At 39.7% G+C, this 24,456-nt stretch overlaps 1 protein-coding gene across 6 annotated transcripts in view; it reads left to right on the top strand.

Annotated features, from left to right (window-relative positions):
- RAPGEF6 (Rap guanine nucleotide exchange factor 6) overlaps positions 1 to 24,456 on the top strand; it is a 134,855-nt gene that overhangs the window by 21,783 nt on the left and 88,616 nt on the right. For all 6 annotated transcript variants that reach the window (XM_062002336.1, XM_062002338.1, XM_062002334.1 and 3 more), the window contains 4 exons: positions 4,287 to 4,357; positions 4,969 to 5,025; positions 6,121 to 6,204; positions 21,803 to 21,872. In XM_062002336.1, coding sequence (XP_061858320.1) covers positions 4,287 to 4,357; positions 4,969 to 5,025; positions 6,121 to 6,204; positions 21,803 to 21,872 — 282 coding nt within the window. The remainder of the gene's footprint in view (positions 1 to 4,286; positions 4,358 to 4,968; positions 5,026 to 6,120; positions 6,205 to 21,802; positions 21,873 to 24,456) is intronic.

Below are 24,456 nucleotides of genomic sequence, written 5' to 3'. Positions count from 1 at the left end.
ATTGCTCCCAGCAGTGTTCGGTGCTTCTGTGCTGGGATACTTGTTCATAAGCATCCAGATCTTGGTTATATTTTAAAAAAGATGCTGATAACAATTGCCCCCTGGCAATTTTGAGGTTTGATTATATACACTCATGATGACTTTTTGGGCTGATGTGCTTGCTTTCTTTTTAAAATTGACATCTTAGCAACTAGCAATAGAAATTAGTATTTCCCAATCCCTGTTAAAAAGTAACAAATAAATTTCAAATGAAAGCATTACCAGTGGGTGTTGCTTTCATGTGATGAGCGTTTGGTTGATACTACTGGTTGATGCTTCTTTTTTTTCCTTATTCAGCAGTTGTGGCATCTCGTGGTAGCTATGTGAGTTACTGTATGGCAGAAAAAAGAAGTGGTCTAGTTATTCAAGTGGCTCACTTCATAGTATATTGAGATGAGGATGTTACCATAAAAGAAATCTGATTTATATAACATTATATTGTTACAAAAATCTCCGTGTTTTTACACGTCCTTTGGTTTTGCAGCTGGTGAACATTTTTGCCGGAAGGATGTGTGTGTTGGGGATGATAAAAGCTGCTGCTGAATTCAGCAGAGGGCTGCTGGTGTATCGGTACTGGGCCATGCTTTCCCTGTGGCTACGTTTGGCGATAGCAGTGTGCCTTGAAGCAGAAGTATAGAAATCAAGGATGGCTCTGTGGCCAGCACTATTTTATACAGTACCATCTCCACTGGAAGAATATGAAGAAACAGATGGCCTCTGCTTTTTAAAAGTAGTAGCTGAGAACACCTAGTGAACTTGGTGCTGTGAGAACTGGAGGCAAAGAAAATAAGCCATCCTGGGCAGCTTTGTGCAGGATCACTGTGGTCTCAGTGTTCACTTTTTGTCTCTCTGTAGTATGGAAAATCTCCTTCCTAGCAAATTTAACAACTCCTGCCTGCTTCACTCCACTCTTTGCCCAGTTCTTCTCCTTCTCTTGGCTCACTAGAGCTGCAGTTTCAGCTAACTGGATAGAAAAAGTGAGTTAATTTCTCCTTAAATAACATAGGTAGTTTTCTGTCTAAGACAGAAGGATGTGTATGGACTTACTGTTTGAAGGTACTGTGTTTTAGCTTCAGCTGTTATTTCAGTCTGCAAATAAAGACTGCAAAACAAAATAACATTGACCCCGGTCTCTGGTTGAGATCATATGGGTAAATTGTTTTTCATCAATAATAGTGTTTTGATTAGGTTTTGGCAGAAAGAAGAACATAGAGAGTTTATAGGGAAGGGTATGGGAAGGGTCTGTAACTTCCCAGCCAATACTTTGCATTCTGCGGTTGTAATGCTGATTGCTGCCCTTTGGCATCATCCTTTTATGGCTATTTCTCTTCATAGTGGCTATCTCTGAACATGATCTATACCCTTTGTACTGTAGTTGTATGTTTGCCTGCTGTTTATAACTGATGTGGCAACATAAATCTGTTTCAAAACATAACAGTTTGTAATCCTATTTTTAGTTGTGTAGACCTTGAAGTAGAAAAATTAACGCTTTCACCTCTGGAGGATTTCTTTGGTGCGTGGTGCTGCCAGGTTTGCTGTGTCTGACCCTGAGGTGGCCACAGCACCTGCCCATCACTGGCCACTTGCTGCCTCCACCTGTGGTGGCACTAAATTATGTTCCTCACTTGAAAAAATAAAACTAGACTCCAAATGTAGTTTAGGGAGAATGTCACAGGTCCTAGTTTAAAAAAATGCCTATAGAAACTGATGCATAAGTAGCTACTATACTTAGTGTGTTACCTGTCTGGGTAGAGAACAGTGTGATGGTTTCAAATTTAACTTATCAACACTAAAGCAGTAATACTGGCCAGCATAAATTAAATGCCTCCTGCTGTGAGGAGGGAGTACGAAGCTTTGCTTTCCCCTTGTTGTGCTCTGGATCAGCTGTTTTCTCTGATGCTACACATCTCAACAGCTGAAGTCTGAGCTGAGGGATGTTTTCCAAGCATGAGTCCTGTTAAACAAATGTTTATCTCTAATTTGTGAACTGTTTATTCATCGGGCTCCTAAATGCACATGGTGAGTGGTTCAGTAGGCTTGTTTTTTCAGCCTGGTACAGGTGGATTGCAGGAGACAGCCCATGCTGAATTAACCTGCTAAGGGGCTGTGCTTGGTGGAGCTGTAAAGAATAATTCTCAAGACAGGCTGTGGTCATTTTTCACAGGTACAACTTAAAACCTTTGTCATTAAACATGAACAAGAGCTTTTGTTCTGCTTATGGTTTTCTGTAACTCATGACAACAGAAATGCTAATCTAAAATGTATTTTAAAGACATTCTCTTACATATCTGTTATGTCTCAATTATATAGAGAAATATTGTAAAGTGTAGGAAAGCATATATAGATGCACTGAGTTAGGAAGACTGAAAGATTTAGCTTTAATTGTAATGCTGAATACTAAGTGCCCTGGCTGCCTGGTAGCCCAGTTTCAACAGGCTTTGAGAGCATCTGTTGCTCATTCCTCCTTCACCTGCTGGTCCAAGCACTCATGGCCTCGGCAAGCTGTATCTTTAGGTGGAGGAGGAAGAGTGTGGAAGGTAGAGGTTTTATTTGGTTGTTTCATAAATTCTTTAACTACCAAGATACTATTAACTACTAGGGCAGTCCCATTGTTGTGCTTAATTGCCCCATTCTTGTGCTTAATGTTTTCTTTCTGGTGATGATGCTGAGCTTTCCCCAGTAACTGAGCTGGTATGATGCTACCAGCGAGCCTTTGGCTGTCAGGCAGCCATCTCTTACAGCCTTTGGTGTTAAAGCTTGATCACCACATTTTATGTTTGGAGTCTGATTCATAGCTCTTGGGCGTTTCAGTAAGAAAATCAAGTTTGTGGCAGTTCAGTCAGAGGACTCAAATGAGATTAGACTGTTAAATGGGTGCTTTATAAATATATGTGCTAAGCATTCAGGCCTTCTGTTTAATTTTCATGGGTTTTGGTAATGACATTTAAAATAAAAAGAGAAATCGGAGTTTTATTGCTTTACGTGGTCTGCAATTACCTATGACCTTTCATTTGATGTAACAGTCTATATCTATTAAATTTCTGAAGGAAATTTAGGAAATTTCCTTTATTATTTAGGAAAGCTGAAGGACTTTCCTAAAGTAAATCCATTGTAAATTCTGAGGCCAGCATTCATATTGATTTATCTTTTGTAAACACGGTATAAATGCAGCACTTGAAAATTCGGAACATATTTTTCCAAGGCCAAGCTGGAGAGACTGCTATGCAGTATATAATGATTTTGTTGTGCATGTATTTAATGCTAACAGCCCACCTGTTCAGGACAGTAAATTAAATGATGAATAGCTCCAGTGAGCTTTTCCCTAGCATGTGGTCTGCACCGTCAGCACAGATATTTTTGTGACTGAAGAGGATTCTGTGTATTGAGAAGTTTAAACAGCTGTCTCTCCTAATTACAGCTTCTATGTAAAGTTTAAAGTGAAGTAATCTTCATGTTTTAATATTGTTACTTCAAAGAAGTTGTTTGCTCCTCTGGTTGCTTATGTAGTGACACTGATGGGACGCTAAGTCTTGGTAGCAGGAGACAAATCTATAACTGTCTCTGTCAAAGAGTGTTTTTTGAGTAACTTCTACTGTTACACTCCAGTCAAGGACTGGACTAAAAAAGGCAGTAGGATAAAGTAGTGTTCTGTAGTAGGACTACTAGCTAGATCTGAAGTGGACATTGAAATAGCTTTTTCTGTCTGAACATAACACTTTCTCTATGAAAAGGTACTGTGGTTCTCGGCACCATATATGGTGGCTAGACTATGTGGTTTAGGTTTTTGTTAGGATTCTTCACTAGCAGCAAGCTAGTTTAGCCGAATTCCTTCTTTAGGAGAGATCTTACAGGGTCTCAACAGTTTTTGACCTTGGATGAATAGAACTGTCCTATTTGGCTTATTCCACATGTTGCCTCCTGCTGTATCCATTCATGTAAATAATATTTTCTGAGATATTTAAAATAAATTTTATTCACATAAGCTTGTGGAAGTGAAAAGACTGAAGTCTAACCAATGCATAAACACTTAAGTGTGGACAGGGTTCTCAAGTCTGTGTGTTTCCTGACCTATCTACAAATTTGCGCTTTGTCTCTAGAATTACGTCTACCAAGTCTCTGTGACATAATTCACAGAGACATAATTCTTAAGACTGCAGAATTTGCGAAGATAATGCTGAAGTGATCAGATGCTGTGAATGAAGTTGCTTACATCTTCTCTTTGTTTTTCTTCCCTCCTTTCTTTTTAGGACTTAAATACTATCTATTCTTTTCTTCATGGACTGGACATACTGTCACACTTCAGGGAACATCAACTAAGGTAAAGTACTATGAGAGGTAATTAGTGTTGCTTAGCACAACAGTATCTATGGCTGTATTATTGTGGAGATGACCAAAGCTTTTCTCTGCCCAGACTTCAACGTGGCAGAGCACTGACCAAGTCCATTGCTGAGTTAAATCATTGCAGTAATGTGGCACGGAATCTAGACTAATTAGCTTTGCTAAGAAGGAAGGCAGAGCTTAGTCCCATTTGTCTACAAAGGGCTGTGCAGAGAGTGACCTATGTTAACTCTAGATTACAAAAGCTTTTTAATGCTTCAGACATTTGGATGATCTCAGAATACATAAAATGGAAGGCCAACAAAGCAGAAAAAGTGCGTTGGAAGTATTTTAATTCCTTCAGTTCTGTTGCTATGGGTAATTCCGATGTGTGAGAGCGATTTAAACACTTAGAGAACATGCTGTATGTCATCTATTTGGTTAGTGAAGAACACTGTAAGAATTTGAATTTTACAGTTAGGCACATCCTTTGTTTAGAATAAAAAAGAATTTGAGGTTTTAGAGCTTTAAAGCAATTCTACTGAAATATGATTAATGGCTTTATGATCTTTGAGGATTAAAATTGAAATTAAACGTCTCTTCCTCTCTCAGAATAATGTCATCGAGTGCTCGCTACGAGAGGTACAAGGGCAACCAAGTTCTCTTTTGGTAAGTACATATCGCTACTTGGAGCTCTTGAGCAGACGTGTAAACAAACCCGTGGATTCACGTGTTGTAATAACCGCTTGCATTCAGGCAGGCAGATGGCAGGCTCTGCGGCAGCTCAGCCCGGCCCCGCCGGGCCGGCGCTGCTCGGGGGCGGCTACCGCGGCGGCGGCTCCGGCGGCGTCGCGCCGGTGGCCCGGGGTGGCGGCGTGGCCGGGGCTCGGCAGGTGGCGCCCTTCCCCCGGCGGTGGTGGCCGTGGGGCCCGCGCTGCCGCCCGCGCGCCGCCGGCTCGCTTCCTGACCGACACAAAGATGCTTTTTCTCGTGTGTTAGCATTGCTGACGCTGTGTTTCGCCCCTCACAGCTAACGCTAGTGCTGTGTAAGGTACATCCTACAGTTTACCTGAGTCTGAATGAGATGCCACCTACTCATTGGCATGATGGGTGTGTGTGACATACCTGCTGCAGTCAACGTGTGTGGGTGTGGGATTGTGTGCTGGAAGAGGATGTTGGGCAGTAGGAGGGATGTGTCAGTGAAGTGCTCTAGGAAGGGACAAAATCTGGAGTGGTAAAATACAGTAACTTCTGTGCAGACCTACAGGCTGTGGGTTAAGACACAGGCTGATCCCCTTCCCGTCCATCTAGGGTCAAATGGGAGACAGTACTGCATGGTGTGTAAGGAAGGAGATGGAATGCAAAGCAGCTCCTATTTTATCTGTACCACTTGACAAGTCCTTGTAGCATTACTGTCCATGTTGAGTTGCTAATCAGCTTTTACACAGGGCTACAACCTTCCTGTATTTGTAACTTTCACCAGAATTAAATATTTTTACTGAAAATCAGTAATTTCACTTCAACAAAATAAGTTTTTAAGTTAATTTAAATGTCAAGTTGTAAGGTATAAGAAACATTCTGGATGTAGATATTTTTTAAAAAAAGTTAATTCTTGGTAGTGTTCAGTGAAAGTTCTTAGGTTTCCAGTCCACACATCAGATTGGTAGTGGTAGATCCTTATTTTACTATGATAATGTTTTAGATAATAAGATTTCTGAGTTGCTGTAAAAATACAGTTGATATCAATGATTTCTTGTCTTACAGCTCAGAAACTATTGCAAGATGCTGGTATATACTGCTCTCTGGATCTGTCCTCATGAAGGATTCCATGTTTTTACCACCTTGCAGGTATGTAAAGCTGTTGTAGTTATGATTAAAGGTAAGGCAAGGTCTCAATTTTTTTTAATAAATACTTTCTTACATGTTGATGTTACTATACATTTTTCAGAATTTAAAAATAATCTTTTTGTGACTTCTGTTTTTCTAAAGTTTGATAGCAGAAGAAATATTCTGCTTATTTGATTTCTCTTTCACATTTTCTGAATGTTGACATTTCTGTGTGAAATACTGTACTTCATGAGTTTTAAATTTCATTTGACTCTTTAAATTTGTAGAAGAGTTTATAGCTAGCTTCTTACCTTGGAAGCTCTTTGAATAATTCCTATTGTGTAACTGTTTTGTACAGAGTTGCCAGTCTCAAAAAACATGACTGCAGATCACATAGGTTCTACCATTTGCTTGGAGACTGCTTTTAATGGCACATATGATTTTTATGTGAAGCAAGAAAATAGAAGCCAGCAGCATTGGTTACAGAGAGCATATGACAGGAGTCTGACTGCATCTCCTAGTTGAAGCAGGGTGAATGCTGTGACATGTTTTCAGTGAAGCATACTATTTGACTTGAGCTGAACCTTGCTCAAGTAATACTTGGAGTAATACTCTTCTTGATCTTTTGTGTCACTCAGAGACGTTACTTTACGTTGAAGCTGCCTGCTCTTTATTTGTACTGAAGCTGTGCTTCTAGGCTAGCCAGGAGTGGTTTTAAAATAATAAAAATTTAGGCTTGTCTTGGTGCCCAGTTTAGTTTTTGATGAGATGATCAAAAGTGCTGCTGCCTCTTACCAAATGAAATAAAGGCTTTCCCCCTATGTGGTGGTTCTGTGATGGACTCTTACCTCCCATGGGCAGTGAGGCACTGGCACACCTCTGCAGCATGTGCTGCCTTTGTGCTCACCGGCGTGCAGGAGGGAAGCTTCCCTTCTAGCCAACGCAGCATGATGAAATTAATAAAGAGGAAATACCAACTTAATATCTTTGTTTTCTTCACAAATGCATCTGTACTGAGGTGTTCATGAAACTCAGATTAATCAGAGTTGCTTTACTCAGCATGAGTTGACCAGGAATGGGTAGACTTAGAAGTGCCCACTTCAGCTCAAAGACGTTTCCATATAGTTGAATTTCCTGGAAGTACTAAGAAGAGCTTACGGGACTGAATTTTTCAACTCAGTTTTTGTTTAACATCAAGCCTGTAGCTAACCTCTTAATGCTTCTTGAGTGACTGAAGCACAACGGCGCCAGAAGTGAGGACACTGCAAGTTGGTGTTTGCGTAAAACCTGGCTAAAATAATTGTTTTGCTAAATTTGAGGAAAAAGTAATTTAAAAGCACAATTAAGGTTTTGAGGGATTAAATCTATTATTGTTTATTCACAAGATTACAGCTAGTTTTATTATGGATAATGAGGAAAAATTGCTGCTAGATGGTGAAAGCGTTACAAAGTTCTATTAGATGAAGCTGCTTGACAGCTCATAGTGGTGTGTGATTCCTGGGCTCTTGTTCCCTTATTTAATGAGACCATGTGAAAAGGAAGAGAAAGCACTGCTCTGCTGGATAGCCACGTTGTTCCTTGTCCATGGTGTCACTGAAATGGGATTTTAAATGTCACAAGAGCTTTCATGTGCTAAAGGCTTGAAGGAGAAATGCACACGTGCACAATCAGATGAGCCAAAATTACTGTTGTGAGTTAATGAGTGCAAAAGAATGCTGAGAATCTTTGAATCTTTTTGTTTCCTCAAATGCTTTAACTCTGGGGACACCTGTAAGCCCTTCTCCCCTCTACTTCCTACCTGGGACTCTAGGGCCATGCAGACAAGTTCGGAAGAAGTGCTGCTTGGACATGAGAACAGGAAAAGAGAGCACAGCTTGCTTTCTATTTCTTTTGAATTATGTTGTCCAACCTCAGTTTAAAATTTAAAATATAATGGATTTTTGTTATTTTGATGTGGTGTTTTTTGTTTTGTTTTTTTATTTTTTAAATACAGAAACTAGGGCTGTTTAGTCTGGAGAAGAGGAGACTGAGGGGAGATCTTATTAACATTTATAAATATCTAAAGGGTGGGTGTCAGGAGGTTGGGACATCCCTTTTTTCTATAGTAGCTAAGCAACGGGACAAGGGGTAAAGGGATGAAGCTGGAACACAGAGTTCCACTTAAACATAAGAAAAAACTATTTCACTGTGAGAGTAAGGGAGCCCTGGCACAGGCTGCCCAGAGGGGTTGTGGAGTCTCATTCCTTGGAGGTCTTCAAGACCCTCCTGGACACATTCCTATGTGACCTGATCTAGGTGAACCTGCTTTTGCAGGAGGCTGGACTAGATGATCTCTAAAGGTCCCTTAGAATCATAGAATGGTAGGGGTTGGAAGGTCCCTTCCTACCATTCTGTGATTCTTTAAGTTACTTTTCCTGCTCTCAATACCTCTTCCAACACATTTTTAGTTGAGGCAGCTGCACAGTCAGCAATCACTTACAGGCTATTTTCACATGAAACAGTGCCTTGGATAGTTGGGTAGTATTCTTTCATAATCATAATTAGCACAATTTTAATTACATTTAAAGTAATAATTAATGATATGCATTATTCCTTGTCCCCAAGTTCCTGATTATGTGAATCATTCTGAAAGAAGGCTTAAATACAAGTCTGTGAGAAAACATAGCATTGACTTTATTCTCATTGCCTCAATTACTCTTTTTGGTAGGAAACAAAAATAAGTTGGTTGGTTGTTCCTGATTGTTGTTTTTTTTTTTTCTTTACTGATAGAGCTTAAGCAAAAGAAGAGATGAACCACAGTATATGGGTGTAAATATATTTTTTTAAATAGTTTATATTTGAAAGCTTCCTATTTAATGTTGACAGCATAGTAAAGAACTACTGAAATTGATTGTTGTTGGGGATTGTTTGTTTGGTGTGGGGTTATTATTTTGCTAAATAACAAATACACAAAAACTCTTGCTGCAGATTGCTGTTGCTTTGTTCCTTGATTTTTAGAAAACATCAGTCTGCCTTTGGTAATATTTATTGTAACAGGGAAAAATGTGTAAGTTTAAAAGAAGATATGAAAGAATGAATCTTTGTCTAGTGCTGTGCTCTCTTTTTCTAACGAGTGTATGATCCTAAGCTTATATTATTCTAGTGAAGTGAAGTTTATGGAGGAGTAGCTTGTCTGGGATACTGATTTATCTGTGCTTTTTTTTTTTTTTTTAAATTTCCACAGCAAGCTAGGACAAGGGAATTATGCTGGACAAAAGCTGGAACACAAAAAGTTCCACCTAAGAAAAATTTTAGTGTGGGGGGGAGGGAGCTCTGGCACAGGCTGCCCAGGGAGCATGTGGATTCTCCTCTGGAGATTTTCAAAACCCACCTGGACATGTTCCTGAGTTACCTGATCTAGGTGAACCTGCTTGAGCAGAGGAGTTCACTAGATGATCTTTAGAGGTCCCTTCTAACTCCTACTGTTCTAAGATTCTGTGAAAGCAGTGGGCAAATATAAGAAATTAAAAGAAAATGTCACTTCGAGTGTTCTGAGATTGCCGAGGGGAAGGGAGACATCCTTCCAGCCAGTTAGGTTTTCAGTAGGCTTACTGCTGATTGGACATTGGCATCAGATAAGCTTTATCTGTTTGTTTTTTGAATATGGTATGTGCCAACATATAAGCAAAGGTGAGCAAGGTTAGAGACAGGTGTCATCTGCCCAAAAGTGATGCAGGAGACTGATGATGGCTTTGAGATGTCCAGGGGAAAAATGAATGAGGACCAAAATAAAACTTTGAATGGGAGGACGGTGGTAACTACCAAGGATGAGAATTTAGGCCATAATTTGGAGATCTCAGTGCTTTGAAAAGATCAAGAGCCAGGCTTGAATAATTGTCATTGTGGGAGAACTGGGTAGATACAGGCATTTTGTAGAACAGGTCATAGTTAGCAAAGGGGTTCTAGTTTGAAACGCAGTCCTTGTGTATACTTCGTAACATCCCCTATGTCCCAGTTGTCTCTTTGTAATGTTGACGTGGCCATTCCAATTTTATACCTGTTCTCTGAAGCTTTTGACAAGCACTTCATATTCAAAAAACTTCTTATGTTTTAGGGTTCTTTTCTGGGAATATTGGAACAGTGTTTTGTAAAAAGTGAGAAGCAAGTTAAGGGAAGCTGGTTTCCTGGGTAGTAGGGGGTCTTAAGGCCTCCTTTTCTCGAAAATTTGTTGGGTTTTAATCTGTTTTATTTGTCAGTCATTCTTCAAAATTCAGGATTGTAATTCAGGATTACTAACTGCCTAGTAACTGTGGTTTAGTAATTATATGAGAAACTGCTGTTGGAGTTGACTGAGATGCTCTCAGTCTCTACAAATAAGACTGAAAGGTGATGATGGTTTACTGACTATTTCCTGGTACCGCCTCACAATGCGTGTCCTTCTGTCATCTGCCCCGTGATTACCTAGAAAGATATGTGGAGACTTTAGTAAACAACTGCAAACGTAACCTGGTTATGATGTTAAGTTGTATTTCTGTTACATGTCTTGTTTTATCCACTACCTACCATTCAGCAATTTTGGAGTCAACAAAGCTTCAGGGAAACTTTGATTTTCTTCTCTAGTTCTTTTTGACATAAAATACTCTGTAGATTCAAATGTGGAAGACGCATAGCCTCATGGAAAGTGGGTTGTCATTGCTTTATGACAAAGTATTTGAGTAAGGGTGCAAGCTATCACTGTGTTTGAGAGAGGCTTTTTGTGCAATGCTGATGAATTTGTATGCAAGCTGTAATTCAGAAATTGGCTTAAAATTTGGAGTAAAACTTACATCTAGGTACGATAAATCTATTCAATATTTTGCCACTGATGATCATGATGAGAGAAGCTCTGTAAGTTTGGTTTTTTTTTTTTTTTAAGGTAAGAAGCAGATGAGTCAGTAAAACCAGGTACAAAGATGGCATAACCTTGATTACCCTATTGCCTAGAGTATGGATTTGCCAATAGATTTGACACGGTACGAAAAGATTTTGCTTCTAACATGAAAGTGATGGCTGGAACAAAAGAACAGGATTGATGGATTTTGTGGAAGGAAAATCATGTCAGCAAGTTACGGACTGTTTGTGTTGACCTTGCTTGTTAATCAAGATAATTCATGTGAACAGGATATTTGAAGGAGATTACTCACAGCAAGATTAGCCATAGGAAATATATAAAGGGCCTGGAGGAACTTCTGAACCTGATTATGTGGATGACAGCCTCCTACAGCTGTGAGAATTGAACCTGGAAAGGGAAAATACGAAGTCTTGAAACATTCAAGATGTAGTCTTAGTAAAAACAAATGCTTCTCTTCTCTAAGCCCTCCCAAGAAATTGATGAACAGCCTTTCCAAAAATCTCAGAAGTAGAGGAAATTGTAATAGTTGTCCTGTTCAAGTAATGCAGTTCTTGGCTAAAACACTTTATTAAAAATGTGCTCATGGTTATATTGTGGTATCTTTTCATGAGAGCTGTAGATGCGTCAACGACTCTAAGCCATTTATTTTTTTCTTGAGTAAAGGGAGAAGGTGCAAATGCTTGTATCAAGAAAGTTGTCATAAGGAAAGAGGAACTCCAGTTTTGCATTATGTACAATGCGTTGAAATTGTTTTAGTCTGCTTTGAATTAACATTTGTGTATTTTAATAGATTTTTGAAACTTACTATGACCATTAGTAGTGTTTCAGTCTATTCTGTTTGAAGTACCAGAAACAGAGAATTCTGTGCCTTTTTAGGTTGGTTAATAGGAATGCATGATTAAAGACTTGCAATTTGCACAACTTAAATTTCTTGCTTTTTACAAGTCTTTGATTATATATGTAGATTTATTTTCAGACATACTTATACTTTGAATGTATTGTCCAAAATCAGATCAGTTTCTTTGAAAACCTGTAGTGCTGTTTTCTGCAAACTCACAGGAATTTGTGCCACTGGCTGAAAAAGTGAATGAGCAGCTCACAGCTCCTGCATTCCTAGCTTCTCCCAGGAAAAGGTGTACTAGTATTTTTCTGGCACTCACCAGATTTAATATACTTAAATACCACTTTCTGCTTAGGACATACCTGCTGTATCCAAGCTCTGTCCTAGTGCTCCGTAGCTTCTGCTCTTCCTGCCTGTCTGCATCCCAGTCTCTGCCCTGAGGCCTGATGGCTGTAGTGTGGAATATTGCTTTTCCTCCATTAGCTGCCAAGGCCCAGATACATATGCATGGCAGTCCACTGCTGGCATACAGGAAACATAATTTTTGACAAACTTGCACTTGCCAATAAGGTTTTGAATTGTGATACTAGTTCAAACAATTATGATTTACATTTCTTACTGTTTATGTGGCTAAAAATTGCAGAGGTCTTAGAACGGTATTCTCTGAATGTGTGTTTGCTTGACCCTTGAAAGCTCTCTGCAAGTAACTGCTTTCAAAAAGACAGCTAGAGGTTTACAGCCCTGTGCTTAGAAAAAAAATAGATAGATTTTATACTCACTGCTGGATAAGAAACACTGGTTGTTCAGTGCATTTGTAGCTCTAGATGAGGTGCTGTTTTCCCTGGGTATTTCTGTAAGTGGTGGCTGTAACTTGTAGCTTTGCCTGACAGCCACTAAGTAAACTAACAACTTGGGAATGCTACCAATAAATGTATTTTGTAAAAGTAATTAATTCAGATATGATTGTTGGTATTCAAATTCTTCTGGCAGTGCTAGTGCTGTGAAGAAAATACTCAGAGGGAAGGTGGATGAGCAGAGGCAATGTACTGCTGAGAGGATGTCTAGCTTTGTCCTCCAAAGTGCGGTTTCTTGTACTGGAGTTGCTGCTGATAAGGAAGGTGTTACAGACTAAGAGCATATGGTGCATCTTTTTTTGACCTGGAAAAAAGAATGAAGGAGGATTATTTAGATCAGTCACAACTAAATCACAAAATAATCTTGTCCATAGTGTATTGTTTCCCATCCCTGCCATCACCCCCACAGTAATTTCCTTTTGTTCTGATCATAGTCTCCTACCCAGCTGCCCTACATAGGTTTCTAGGCTGCAAGGGATGCTGATTGCACCACAGAAATGGTGGTTTTTTTCCTTTTTAAAAAATTGCCTAAACTATAAAAGCTCAAGGGATGTGAAATTGGAAGCAAAGGGTAATGTGTGGTTTGTTTATATCTAAAGTATGATTTTACTAAGATTATCTATCTAATCAAAGTCCTGCAATAGCTGCAAAGCTTTACAGAAAATGGTAGGTAAGATACAGCCTTCCTCAAAGCCTCATGTTCATAGAACACAGTGATTAGTACAGACATTGTGAGGTTGCAGCCCACAAATCAAGTGGCATGTTTTGCTTGCCTCTAAAACCATTCCCAATTAAAACTTTCAGAAAATTATAAGATAAACTTGATAAATGTTGTTGTTATTTAGGGCTAATGTAAAAATGGTTTTTGATGACTGAGGATTAATTGAAGTTGATTTTTGCATTCAGCCATGTATCTTCTGGTTTCAGGTTTCTTTTAAACAGTTTTCTGATGGAGTTAAGTGTTCTGATATTTTTATAATTAAGTTACTTGGAAATGCTCAGGACTTGTGTGGCATATAAGATCATGAAAACCCTGCCACCTGCATTTGATGAAACTGTTGGTCTGTTCTCATGTAACTTTCCCTCCTTCCATTTCCTTACTCAATTTTGCAAATAGAGTGCATTTGGGGCAGCACAGCATTTTGCAGTGCAATGGGAAATGCTGCAAAGTGCTGCAAAGGCCCCTGATGAGACCATGCTGCCTGTCACCATGTGCTCTAGAAAGGGAGCCCAGAGACACCCAGCAGCCCAGTTTTTATTTGATGGTTGATCTGAGAAAAATGTAGAGAAACTGAGACATCCATGCAGATGCCCAGAAAAACAAGATATTCCCCTAAGGATTTTGGCGTCGATTGCACTTATATGGCAGTAAAAGCAATGTAAGAAGGGCAGATTCTGCTGTTTCTATCTGCAGTCAGTGCAGCTGTGCTACTGCTGCTGCTATCGCTATGCAACTTCTCCCTTCCTTGTTACTTCCCAGGCAATGACAAGGGATGAAGTAAAAAACCGACATTTTTAGAGTATCTGAATTTGGGTTTAATAATATTAAAGGCTGCTCCAAGCCACTCAATGTGCTTGTGTGGTACACTCAGTGGTAACTGAATGGATTTTGGTTTGGATCAGACCAGCAGCTACATTGCAGTAGATGTCCTGGGTGTTTGCTGGGATAGCTGCTTTACACGAGAGGCAGTCTTTGAGGAGAGGAAAAATACTTTTGAAATGAATGGCGAGCCCTGACTTAAGAAAACAAAACCCAAACCATTTTAATCTGTTTAAAAAAAGAAACAAACAATGTGTCGATTTCTTCTGCAGCTTGTCTCTTCCAGGCCTAGTTGTGCACTTGCATGCAAAAGGTTTTTGCATTAGAGAAATAATGAATGTGTGGGGTCAGAGAGTTCTCTTTGCAGTAGTAGAAAGTACAATTTGTCTTCATCTTTATATTCCTAAAAGCAGCCTGACAAGCAGACAGGCTGTTTGAGAGACAAGTATATTCATAAGAACAAAATGTCTGCAAAAAAGGGCAAATCCTGTGTTTGTTATCCTGGTGAACTTGTATATTGGTGTCCTAGCCCAGCCCAACACATATTACAGTACCCAGTACTACTGAAGATAGCTTTATCGACAATCACAGGTAACTATGTGCATTGTTGATACCAACTTAAACCTTCTAGGATAATTTTCTGATGCTTAGTCCCAGGAAAATACAGAACAAATCTTGAAGTGCCTGACATCTGGTCATTGAAGGCTTTGATGCATGAGATATCTGAAAAAATTGTTTCAGGTGGTGGTAGAACACTGTAAATTTGAAGATGCCTGCCTAATTAGTGTTCAAACGGATAATAAGGCATTCAGTCGCTGTCGGTTTGTAGGCTGAAAGCTCTTTGGCACAGGCTGTGTTTTACCTTTAAAGTATGTACTGTGTTTTGAATATTGCATAACGAGAAACCATCAGTAATGAGTAACTTCAGCATAGTGATTTCAAGACATTCTCAATTTAAATGTGACTTGAATTTCAATCTTTAAATTCCACATGTATTTCAGCAGCAAATAGTTTGCTTAACAGTTATATGTTAAACATTTTAAATATTTGTGTTTAGAAAGCTGTGCTTGTGTACATGTTCTTTAAAGAACTACTTTGTTACGTTACAGTATGCTATATTGGAGGCTGTTCTAAGTAGTCTGCTTTCTTATTGAAGCATCGGTGCCTTAAAGAAGTTCTAATGTCTTCCAGTGTTTTGGGGAGTGGACATAAGTTTGAAAACTGATGTTTTCTCAATTTTCTTTCCAGTGAACAACTTTGATCCACCCTTTGTGTCAGTAAAGCCAAGTGTATACTGAGGTGCTTTCACGTCTAAGATTTTGGTGTTTGGCTCTGCAGCCACGGAAGGTTTTCTCTGCATTAGCAAGTCATGTAGTGGAAAAGGGACAGATGAACCAAGATGAATGGCTGATACTGAGAACTGTGTTGTTTGCAATTCTGGGCTTTTACATAGCTCTAGTCTGATCCCATGATCTGAATGCCCATTAGTGGTTGGTATATGATACTGTGCCAGTTTAACTTACGTTCCTTTCTGACATGATGCAACTGCTTAAGCATTTTTAATTATGAATAGCAGTGAATCAGGAGGAAAGCAAGGTTTCTTGCAAATGAGGCATCCATAAATCAAGGATAAACAAAGGTGCCTTTGGTATGTGGAAGACTTTTTTTTTTTTTTTTTTTTTTTTCCCCATGACAGTATTGCAAGCCAGTGAGCGAGTGTCTGAAAATTAATGATGCAGATATAATAGATGAATATGAAGCGACAGGAATGTACAATAAAATTATAAATAAACATAGCATAGTTTATAGTACTGACTTTTTTAGGCTTTCAGCAGTGGGAAGCTATAGAATGAATAACGGTCTTACACATTTTATCAGGGTCTAAATTTGATTAAATATACAGATTGAGCAAAACTGTAGTTGTTGGATCATTCAAAACTTTAATGGATACTGACAGAGAATCTATACACTTGTATTCTAGAGAAAAATATGGAATAAGCCAGTATGAATGTTAAAATCTGTGTTTCAAAATCACATTGGGTATGTTAGAAATCAATATTTCTAAAACATGGTCATGGTTATGGCTGGGTGAAAAACATCAGACACCTTCCCTTTTTGAAGGAACTCTCTTGTGGTATAATCGATAAAACATCACATGATCCACACCAGGAAATAATTAAACTTGACCTGTTGACCTGTAAATATGAGTAGCTTATTCTTTAGGATTAGAAGGGTGGGTTTTGTCTTTGGAACCTAATCCTTTTCGGAGTGTTCTGTGGTTGTAAAGTGCTTGATGGACTAGATAGTGCCAAGAGCTTGACCTTTGTTACAAGCATGCTCTTCTCCTAGCATGATTGTTTACTGCCATTACTTAATTAGCAGATGTTGCAACATAAGCAGAGGGGAGCTTGACAGTAGCTGAATTTCACAGATGTGTTTATGTAAACCAAAAGGAAAACAGCCCTCTATCAACCTCCAGTAGTTGAGAAACTTTTGTTATATAATAAAACCAGTGTGCTTGAACAACCTTTAGCAGAAAATAGTAGCTTTTCCCAAACTACTGGGGATATAGCAGTAGTAATAATGTATTTTATGATAAACCCAATAATGAGTGTTTCTGTTTTTAAAAAGCTGCAGACACTGAAACTTCCAGTTGCTTGGAATTGCTTTAGAATTTTGCTTGGGAGGAAAAAAAAAAAACCTGTCTTTAGTTTTCTGTTACATTAAATAAAACTATTTAACCTCTTTTTTTTGTTTGTTTGTTTTTTTTTTTTTAATTTCAAATGACACCTTAGCAAAGTTGGTTTCACCTTGGTTTTTGGTTTGTGGAGTAACCGTACCATGGAAATCCAGTTCAAATGGAAGTTAGAATTTACATGAAAAATGACATTTCTGTATTTTTCCAAACTAAATTAACTTTGTTGCAATAGTGGAAGTACTTTGGCTGTTGTTTTTGGTATATTGCAAATACACAAGGCTGTCGTGCCTTGTTCATATGCTGGGTGGAAAACACATGAAAAGAAGGCATGGAAATTTTAGTTATGAGTTTCTTACTATAGATGTGTGAAAATGCCAGTTTTCCTGTGTGAAACTTATGTTTCTCTGGCCTGCTATGACATGGGGTGAGAAAACTTCAGTAGTTGTTGTTTATGACTCCATGGCAATCATGTAATTTAAAGATTTTTTTTTTTTCCAGGAAACCATTAGCAAAATCAAAACTTGACAGTTTAAACTGCCATGCTTTTGTTAATTGTGATACTTTATGCTAATTAGATTACACTAATGACTTCTTTGTTGGAATGATCTGAAGCTTCACTTGAATCTTCACAGTTTAGTTAGTGAAGTGCCTTTCCTGAAAATCCATGTACTCTACAAAGTTATTTTTATGCTTCTCTAGCGCATAATTTATAAGCACAAGTCTTTGAAATGTTTTCTACAAAGTGCTCCTGCTTTGGTGGTTCTTTGCTGTTGTACGTAACTCAAATGTTTTGTGAGGCTGAAGTTTCAGATACACTTTCTGAATGTAACCTTAGTGACAACAGATGGAGCTGACCCACTTTTTTTAGGAATTGTCTCCACACTTGTCTTAACCTCTTTCTAATTCACACATTAATCTCTGCTTTAACTGGTTCTTCCCTTATTTCACCTGCCAATATGTGTTAAAGAATCATAGCTGTTGACAGTCTGAGTCTGTAACACAGCAGCTACAACTGTTCAACTGCTAATCCAGCCATGATGCTGTTAATCAAGTAGTTTGGTTCCTTTTTTTTTTTAATTAATTGATGTCTGGGATTGCTTTCACTTGACCCCAGTTGAGTGGAGTAGATTGAGCCTATTTAACTAGAGCTAACTCATCTGTAGTGAAGACAAATCTAATCAGAGAATGGTTTGGGTTGGAAGGGACCTTAGAGGTCATCTAGTCCCTGCTAAAGCAGGTCTGCTAGATCAGGTCACTCCGGAATGCATCAAGGTGGGTTTTAAAAACCTCCAGAGGAGGAGTCTGCCCACTTCCCTGGCAGCTTGTTCCAGTCCTCTGTAACCCTTACAGTAAAGAAGCTTTTCCTTAAGTTTAAGTGGAACTTTTTGTGTTCCAGCTTAATTACATTACCCCTTGTCCTAGCACCGGACACTACAGAAAAAAAGCATTGCCCCATTCTCTTGACATAAATCTTTTGAATACTTGTATTAATGAGGTTCCCCTCTCAGTCTCCTCTTCTCTAGACTAAACTGCCTGAGTTCCTGCAGCCTTTCCTCATATGAAAGATATTCCAGTCCCCTGATCATCTTGGTAGGCTTGCACTAGACTCTTGCTAGAAGCTACTTGTCCTTCTTCAGCTGGGGAGCCCAGAACTGGACACAGGACTCCAGATGAGGCCTCACCAGGGCAGAGTAGAGGAGGAACAGAATCTCCTTCAACTTGCTGGCCAACTCCTTCTTGATGCATCCCAGGATGCCATTGTCCTTCTTGGCCATGAGGGCACATTGCTGGCTCATGGTTAGTTTATTATCAACCAGGACTCCCAGGTGTCTCTCTGCAGAGCTGCTCTCTGGCAAGTAACCTCCAGCCTGTACTGGTTCATGGAGTTGTTCCTCCCAAGATGCAGGACTCTGCACTTGTCCATGATGAATCTCATGAGATTCTTCTTTGCCCAACTCTTGAGCCACTTGAGATCTTGCTGAATGGCAGCACAGCCTTCTGGGGAATCAGCCAGTCCTCCCAGTTTGGTGTCATCAGTGAACTTCCTGAGGGTGCAGAACACTCTGTCCCCTCATGCATCTCATTGATGCAGATGTTGAATAAGACTGGTCCCAGAACCTCTGGAACCCCACTGTTCATAGGCCTCCAACTTGGCTCTGCTGATCACCGCACTATAGGCTCTGTCATTCAGCCAGTTCTCAGTCCACCTCACCATCTGCTCATCCAACCCACACTGAGCCTTTTGATGAGGATGTAATGGGAGATGGCATCAAAAATCAAAGTAGATGACATCCGCTGCTCTCTCCTCATCTAGCCAGCCAGTCATGCCATTATAGAAGGCTGTCAGGTTGGTCAAACAGGATTTCCCCATGGTGAATCTGTGTTGACTGTCCCCGATAACCATCTTTTCCTTCATATGTTTAGTAATGACGTTGAGGATGATTTGTTCCATCACCTTTCCAGGTATGGAGGTGAGGCTGACCGACCTGTAGTTTCCTGGGTCTTTCTTGCCTTTTTTTTTTTGAAGACTGGCGTGACATTGGCCTTTTTCCAGTCCTCAGGCACCTCACCTGTCCTCCATAATTGTTCAAAAATGATGGAGAGTGGCTTTGCAATCACATCAGCCAGCTCCCTCAGCACTCTTGGATGCATCCTGTCAGGTCCCATAGATTTGTAGGTGTATAACAGCTTGCCCATCAGGTCTCTAACCTCATCCTAATCCAGCAAGGGAAACTCTTCTATTATTCTCCAGGCACTGGTCTTCCCAAGGGTCAGTATTCACTACCTCCTTGGTAGTGAATACTGAGGCAAAGAAGACATTCACTAGTTCTGACTTCTCTGTATCCTCTTTAACCAGGACACTCTCTTTGTTCACTAGCTGGTTCACATTCTCTCTTATCTTCCTTTTGCTGCTGATGTATTTTCTTGTTCTCCTTTACTTCCTTTGCCAGGTTTAGTTCCAAGGGGACTTTGGCCTTCCCGGTTTTGTCCTTGCATACTCTAGCAATGTTCCTGTACTCTTCCCAAGCAACCAGGCCCTTTTCCCCTTGAGTAGCTCCAGTAGTTCTTTTTCTGTCCATGTAGGTCTCTTGTTTCTTCTTCCTGATTTTTCTACTTTGGGGACATGCCAATCTTGGGCTTGGAGAAAGTGGCATTTGAAGGTTGACCAGCTGTCTTGGGCACTCCTACCATCCAGAATCCTATCCCATGAGATTCTTCCAAGCAGGTCTTTGAAGGGGCCAAATTCAGCTCACGTGAAGTCCAGGGTCGCAACTCAACTTGGTGTCGTGCTTTTTCCACAGTGGATCTTTAACTCCACCATCTCATGGTAACTGCAGCTAAGGCTGCCTCCTACCTTTGCATCCCTAACCAGATCCTCTTTATTTGTTAGCACAAGGTCCAGCAGCATGCCTTTCCTTGTTGGATCCTTGACCATTTGTGACAGGAAGTTATCAACATTCTATAGGAATGTTCTGTAGGAACATCTGGACTGTGTGTGCTTGGCTGAATAGCTTTGCCAGCAAATATCAGGGAATTTGAAGCCTCCCATGAGGACCAGGGATTGTGGTTGTGAGGCAGCTCTCAGCTGTTTGTAGAAGACCTCATCCACTTCCTCTTCCTGATCAGGTGGCCTGTAGTAAACTCTCTCAATAGTATCACCTACACTACCCTGCCCCTTAATTCTCACCCACAGATATTCACCCTGGCCCTCATCCCTGCTCAGGCAGAGCTCAATGCACTCTAACATAGACAGCAACTCGCTCTCCTCACCTTGTTGGTCTGTCTTTCCTAAATAACGCATAGCCATTAATGGCTGTGCTCCAGTCATGGGAACTGTCCCACCATGTCTCAGTAACTGCAATATGATCATGGCTCTACATCCACACCCACATCTCCAGTTCCTTCTGCATATTTCCCAGGCTGCATGTGTTGGTGTAGAGGCAATGCAGGGGCTTACTTGGATACCTGAAGCCAAATATTTTAAATGGCAGTCACAATTTAAGTGATTTAAGAGATTATTGATCCATAACACAGCCTCTACTCCCTAGCTGTGTCCAGCTATGTTCCTTTTTTGCTGATAGTTTGGTACCCTCAGATCTGTTTGCATGTTACCCTCTCCAGAATTGGTTCCCCTGAAGTCACCTCTGTTCTTGGGTGCCCTGAAGGTAGTCACTTTAAAAATTCGATTAGATGAAGCTCATCAGATTGCTTTTTAGCCTATTTCCTTAGTTGTTGTATTACACTGCCTGTCACATTTGTGATTTTATTTCATATTTCTTAAACAGAACCACAAGAAGCAACGTAAAGACAGAGGTCACAAGTTAAGACTCAATTTTCATTCTCTGTCCTCTCATTTGCTGAGATTAAGGGATGATGTGGAGTTGAGGGAACTCGTATTAAAAATGCTGCATGCAACGCAGTACTTTAGAGTTTTTGGAATTTATGTGTAATTGTTTTTACAAAGCCTGTTTAGTGCTTAATTAAAATTTATTAATGTTTTCTTGTCAACACTGAAATGCATTGTGAGTGGCTTTGTGAATCTGCAAGTAATAATGATTTTACACAGGTACATTCTTTATGCTTCACATAGCAAGCTATGATGAGAGGTACTGAGTAAATTTACTAAGTTATGATAATGTTAATATCTGGCTATAATTTTTCACACATAGTCTTCATCAGTTTTTCTTTGTCCTTCTTTTGATTTTAAAGATCCTGTAACGTGCACCATTACGAAATATTTTTATTACTGAAAAGGTAAAATAGGCTGTTCATCTCATTCTTTTTAATTTGTTTGTTTTTTTCCATCCCACTCTAGTTTTGGCAAGCAGTCTGGAGGAAAACGAGGATGCGAGTGTATCATATTGGAGCCTTCAGAAATGATTGTGGTAAGACAGATTTTTTTCAAATGTATTTAAATCTGTTGCTGGTTTCAGCAAGTTCTTTCTGTTTTATAGCAGAAAGCTTATTGTAAAGTCTTCCTTAAAATTGCAGCAAAATTGCCTTGATTTCAATTATACCTATGACTGCTAACCTAACAGCAATAGCTATGTAAATTTAATCTAGATGGGTAAATGATGATGATGATTAGGTCATTCTTTCTAAAATTATGCTTACTTGAGTTTCAAAAGCTTACCAGTTATGACTGAGTTGAGCATCCCTGAGTCAGACAACACTAGGCTGCTGTCTTGAATTTTATTTACACCTCCATCTTCCATTTCATTGCTTTTTACCGGCCATTCAGGCCAAGCTGGATCTGACAGGACAGGCCCTCTTAATCTTACTTTTTTGGTTCTTCATAGTGAAAAGGGTGTTAGGTAACAGAAGGAAGAGTACTTAGCCAAGCTTGGAGGATAAGGTTTTCAGCTTAGTTGTCATTCACCTTTTCCATGACCAGATTTCCTTCTGCTTCTTCAGAACACTTATTATGAAGTTTGCATGTGCTTATAGATTGTAAATCAGTCCTTCTCAGGCTGATGTACATGTTCTGTCAGCAACTGGAATACTAGGTTTGCTTTTCCGTAGTGCAGGCTGACCTTGTACCCTAGCGCTGTGAATGGGGACACAGGAAGATTTCTTTCAACTTTGATCTTATGAGATGTTGCTAACAGAGCTGGAACAAAAATGTTTGTTGTTCTGAGAGGTCTCTTAGCTTCTAAGACAAATTTATTTCTCACCCACAACTGTTAGCATACGGTATCAGTAATGTCCTTTACCGAGTACATTTGCTATTCTTTGTGCCATTCTTTCTGTGCAGTGTCAGTCTGCTTCTGCTTGTGGGCTTTGATAGCATCAGTAATAATGCTTTTTGCTGCAGCAGATGTTTTAAGCTATTAAGTCTGCCATGTCATGAAGTAAGTGCAGGTAAGAGTGCAGGAAGCCTATCAGTCCTCTGGAGCAAAGTACTTCATTTGTGTATTCCCAATTACTCAGTCTCTTCTCAAAGCTGGAGTTTTAGGGGGGAGACTTATGCCTTGAGGAATGCCACAGAACTGTTCTTGTGATGATAAGTGGAGCTATGTCACATGAATGCCTCAGGCATTCTAGTTTGCCACTGCTGCTTTGCATTTTTGCCTGTTAGCTGCTGCTGCCTAAATTTTGGTGTGCACAGTATGCATCTGTCTACTGCCTAGGGTGAGCTGAGCCTTGCACCTTGACACTCCTGGTGCCTTGTACCACAGAATGACAAATGCAGACTTAGCTGATCACAGATAGGTCTTTTGAGTCTCTGTAATCCTTCAAGTTGATGTAACAGAGAGAAGGATTTGGTCTATTTGGGCCAGTTGCACTAACAAACCAGTTACACAACTCTGCTTCTCTAACTGGTGCTGCAGAAGTTACAAGACTTGAAGTGCTGCTCCCTACAAAGTCCCAGTGGTTGGTGCCAGAGCTGCCGTGCACAGCGGAGCGGTCTGAAGCACACATGGGCAGTGTACCACTTCCCTTCCTGGGCTGACTGGTGACTCACTGCCTGCAAGTGTGTTTGCAAGTTTACATGAAATATATTCCATGAGCAAAGTGTGTGATGACACCAAATTCTGAGGAAATACCTACATCCTTCTTTGGTCTTACCACCATTGTTGTAAAAAAAAAAAATCAACAAGACTATGAAAATGAAAGAGTGGCTCTGTGCAATGTGTGCTACTGGAGAGCAACCACCTTATTAAAATATTTTATGAAGAAGCTAGAGCATTGTGGGTGTGTGTAACTTGAGTAGCTACAACTGTGAAGGTTTTTTTTTTTTTCAGCGGAACACACTGATGCAGTCTTTGGCGAGGGCAGTGTTGGCCATGTCAGCAATGTCAAACACTGCTGGGTGTTCCTGGGAACAAATGGACAGTCTGGACTGTTCTCTGAGTTTTAAACCCCCTAAATTTTCTGTAGTTGTAATTAAGTGCCAATGAAAGTACAGAGACTCTTAGAAATATGTTAAATTCTTTTCTGGAACTTCAGTATATTTTCTGTAGAAAAATCAGAAAACTGAAAGTGCCAAGTTATTTCTTCAATTTTTATGTTAATGTTTTACAGGTAAATGTAGCTAAAGGTACTGTTTACTTTCCAGGCAGGGTTTCAAATAGGGCGAGAAGAAAGCATCATTGTGGTGACATGCAGTTTGCTAATAGTCTGCCCTGGCACAAGGTGTGCTTGAGTTTAGTTTTTCTGATTAATTCTTATTAATTTATCTCAATTCTTTTATTATGTCTTTTTCTTTTTTTATTTGCAACATACTAATGAGGTTTAATACATAATATTTATCTTCAAGTAAAAGCAGTCTATTAGAGTTAAAGAAGGCTGTTGCTGACTGATTTTATTATTTTTCCTTTTTTTTCCTCTCATTTGTTTTTTAGAATGTAAATCAGTTCGCAGTGGGAATCCTCTGGGAACTGACCCATTATAAAGGCCATAAAATGTGGTCAACTTAAGTTAATGAGGATAACAGTGTGTGAATGGGCATTGTAGCTCATACTTTTG

Source organism: Colius striatus, chromosome 9 (genome assembly GCF_028858725.1).
Source record: "Colius striatus isolate bColStr4 chromosome 9, bColStr4.1.hap1, whole genome shotgun sequence".
NCBI classification, from domain to species: domain Eukaryota; kingdom Metazoa; phylum Chordata; class Aves; order Coliiformes; family Coliidae; genus Colius; species Colius striatus.
The sequence above is the reverse complement of the archived record's forward strand: the minus strand, read 5'-3'. Positions and strand labels throughout refer to the sequence as shown.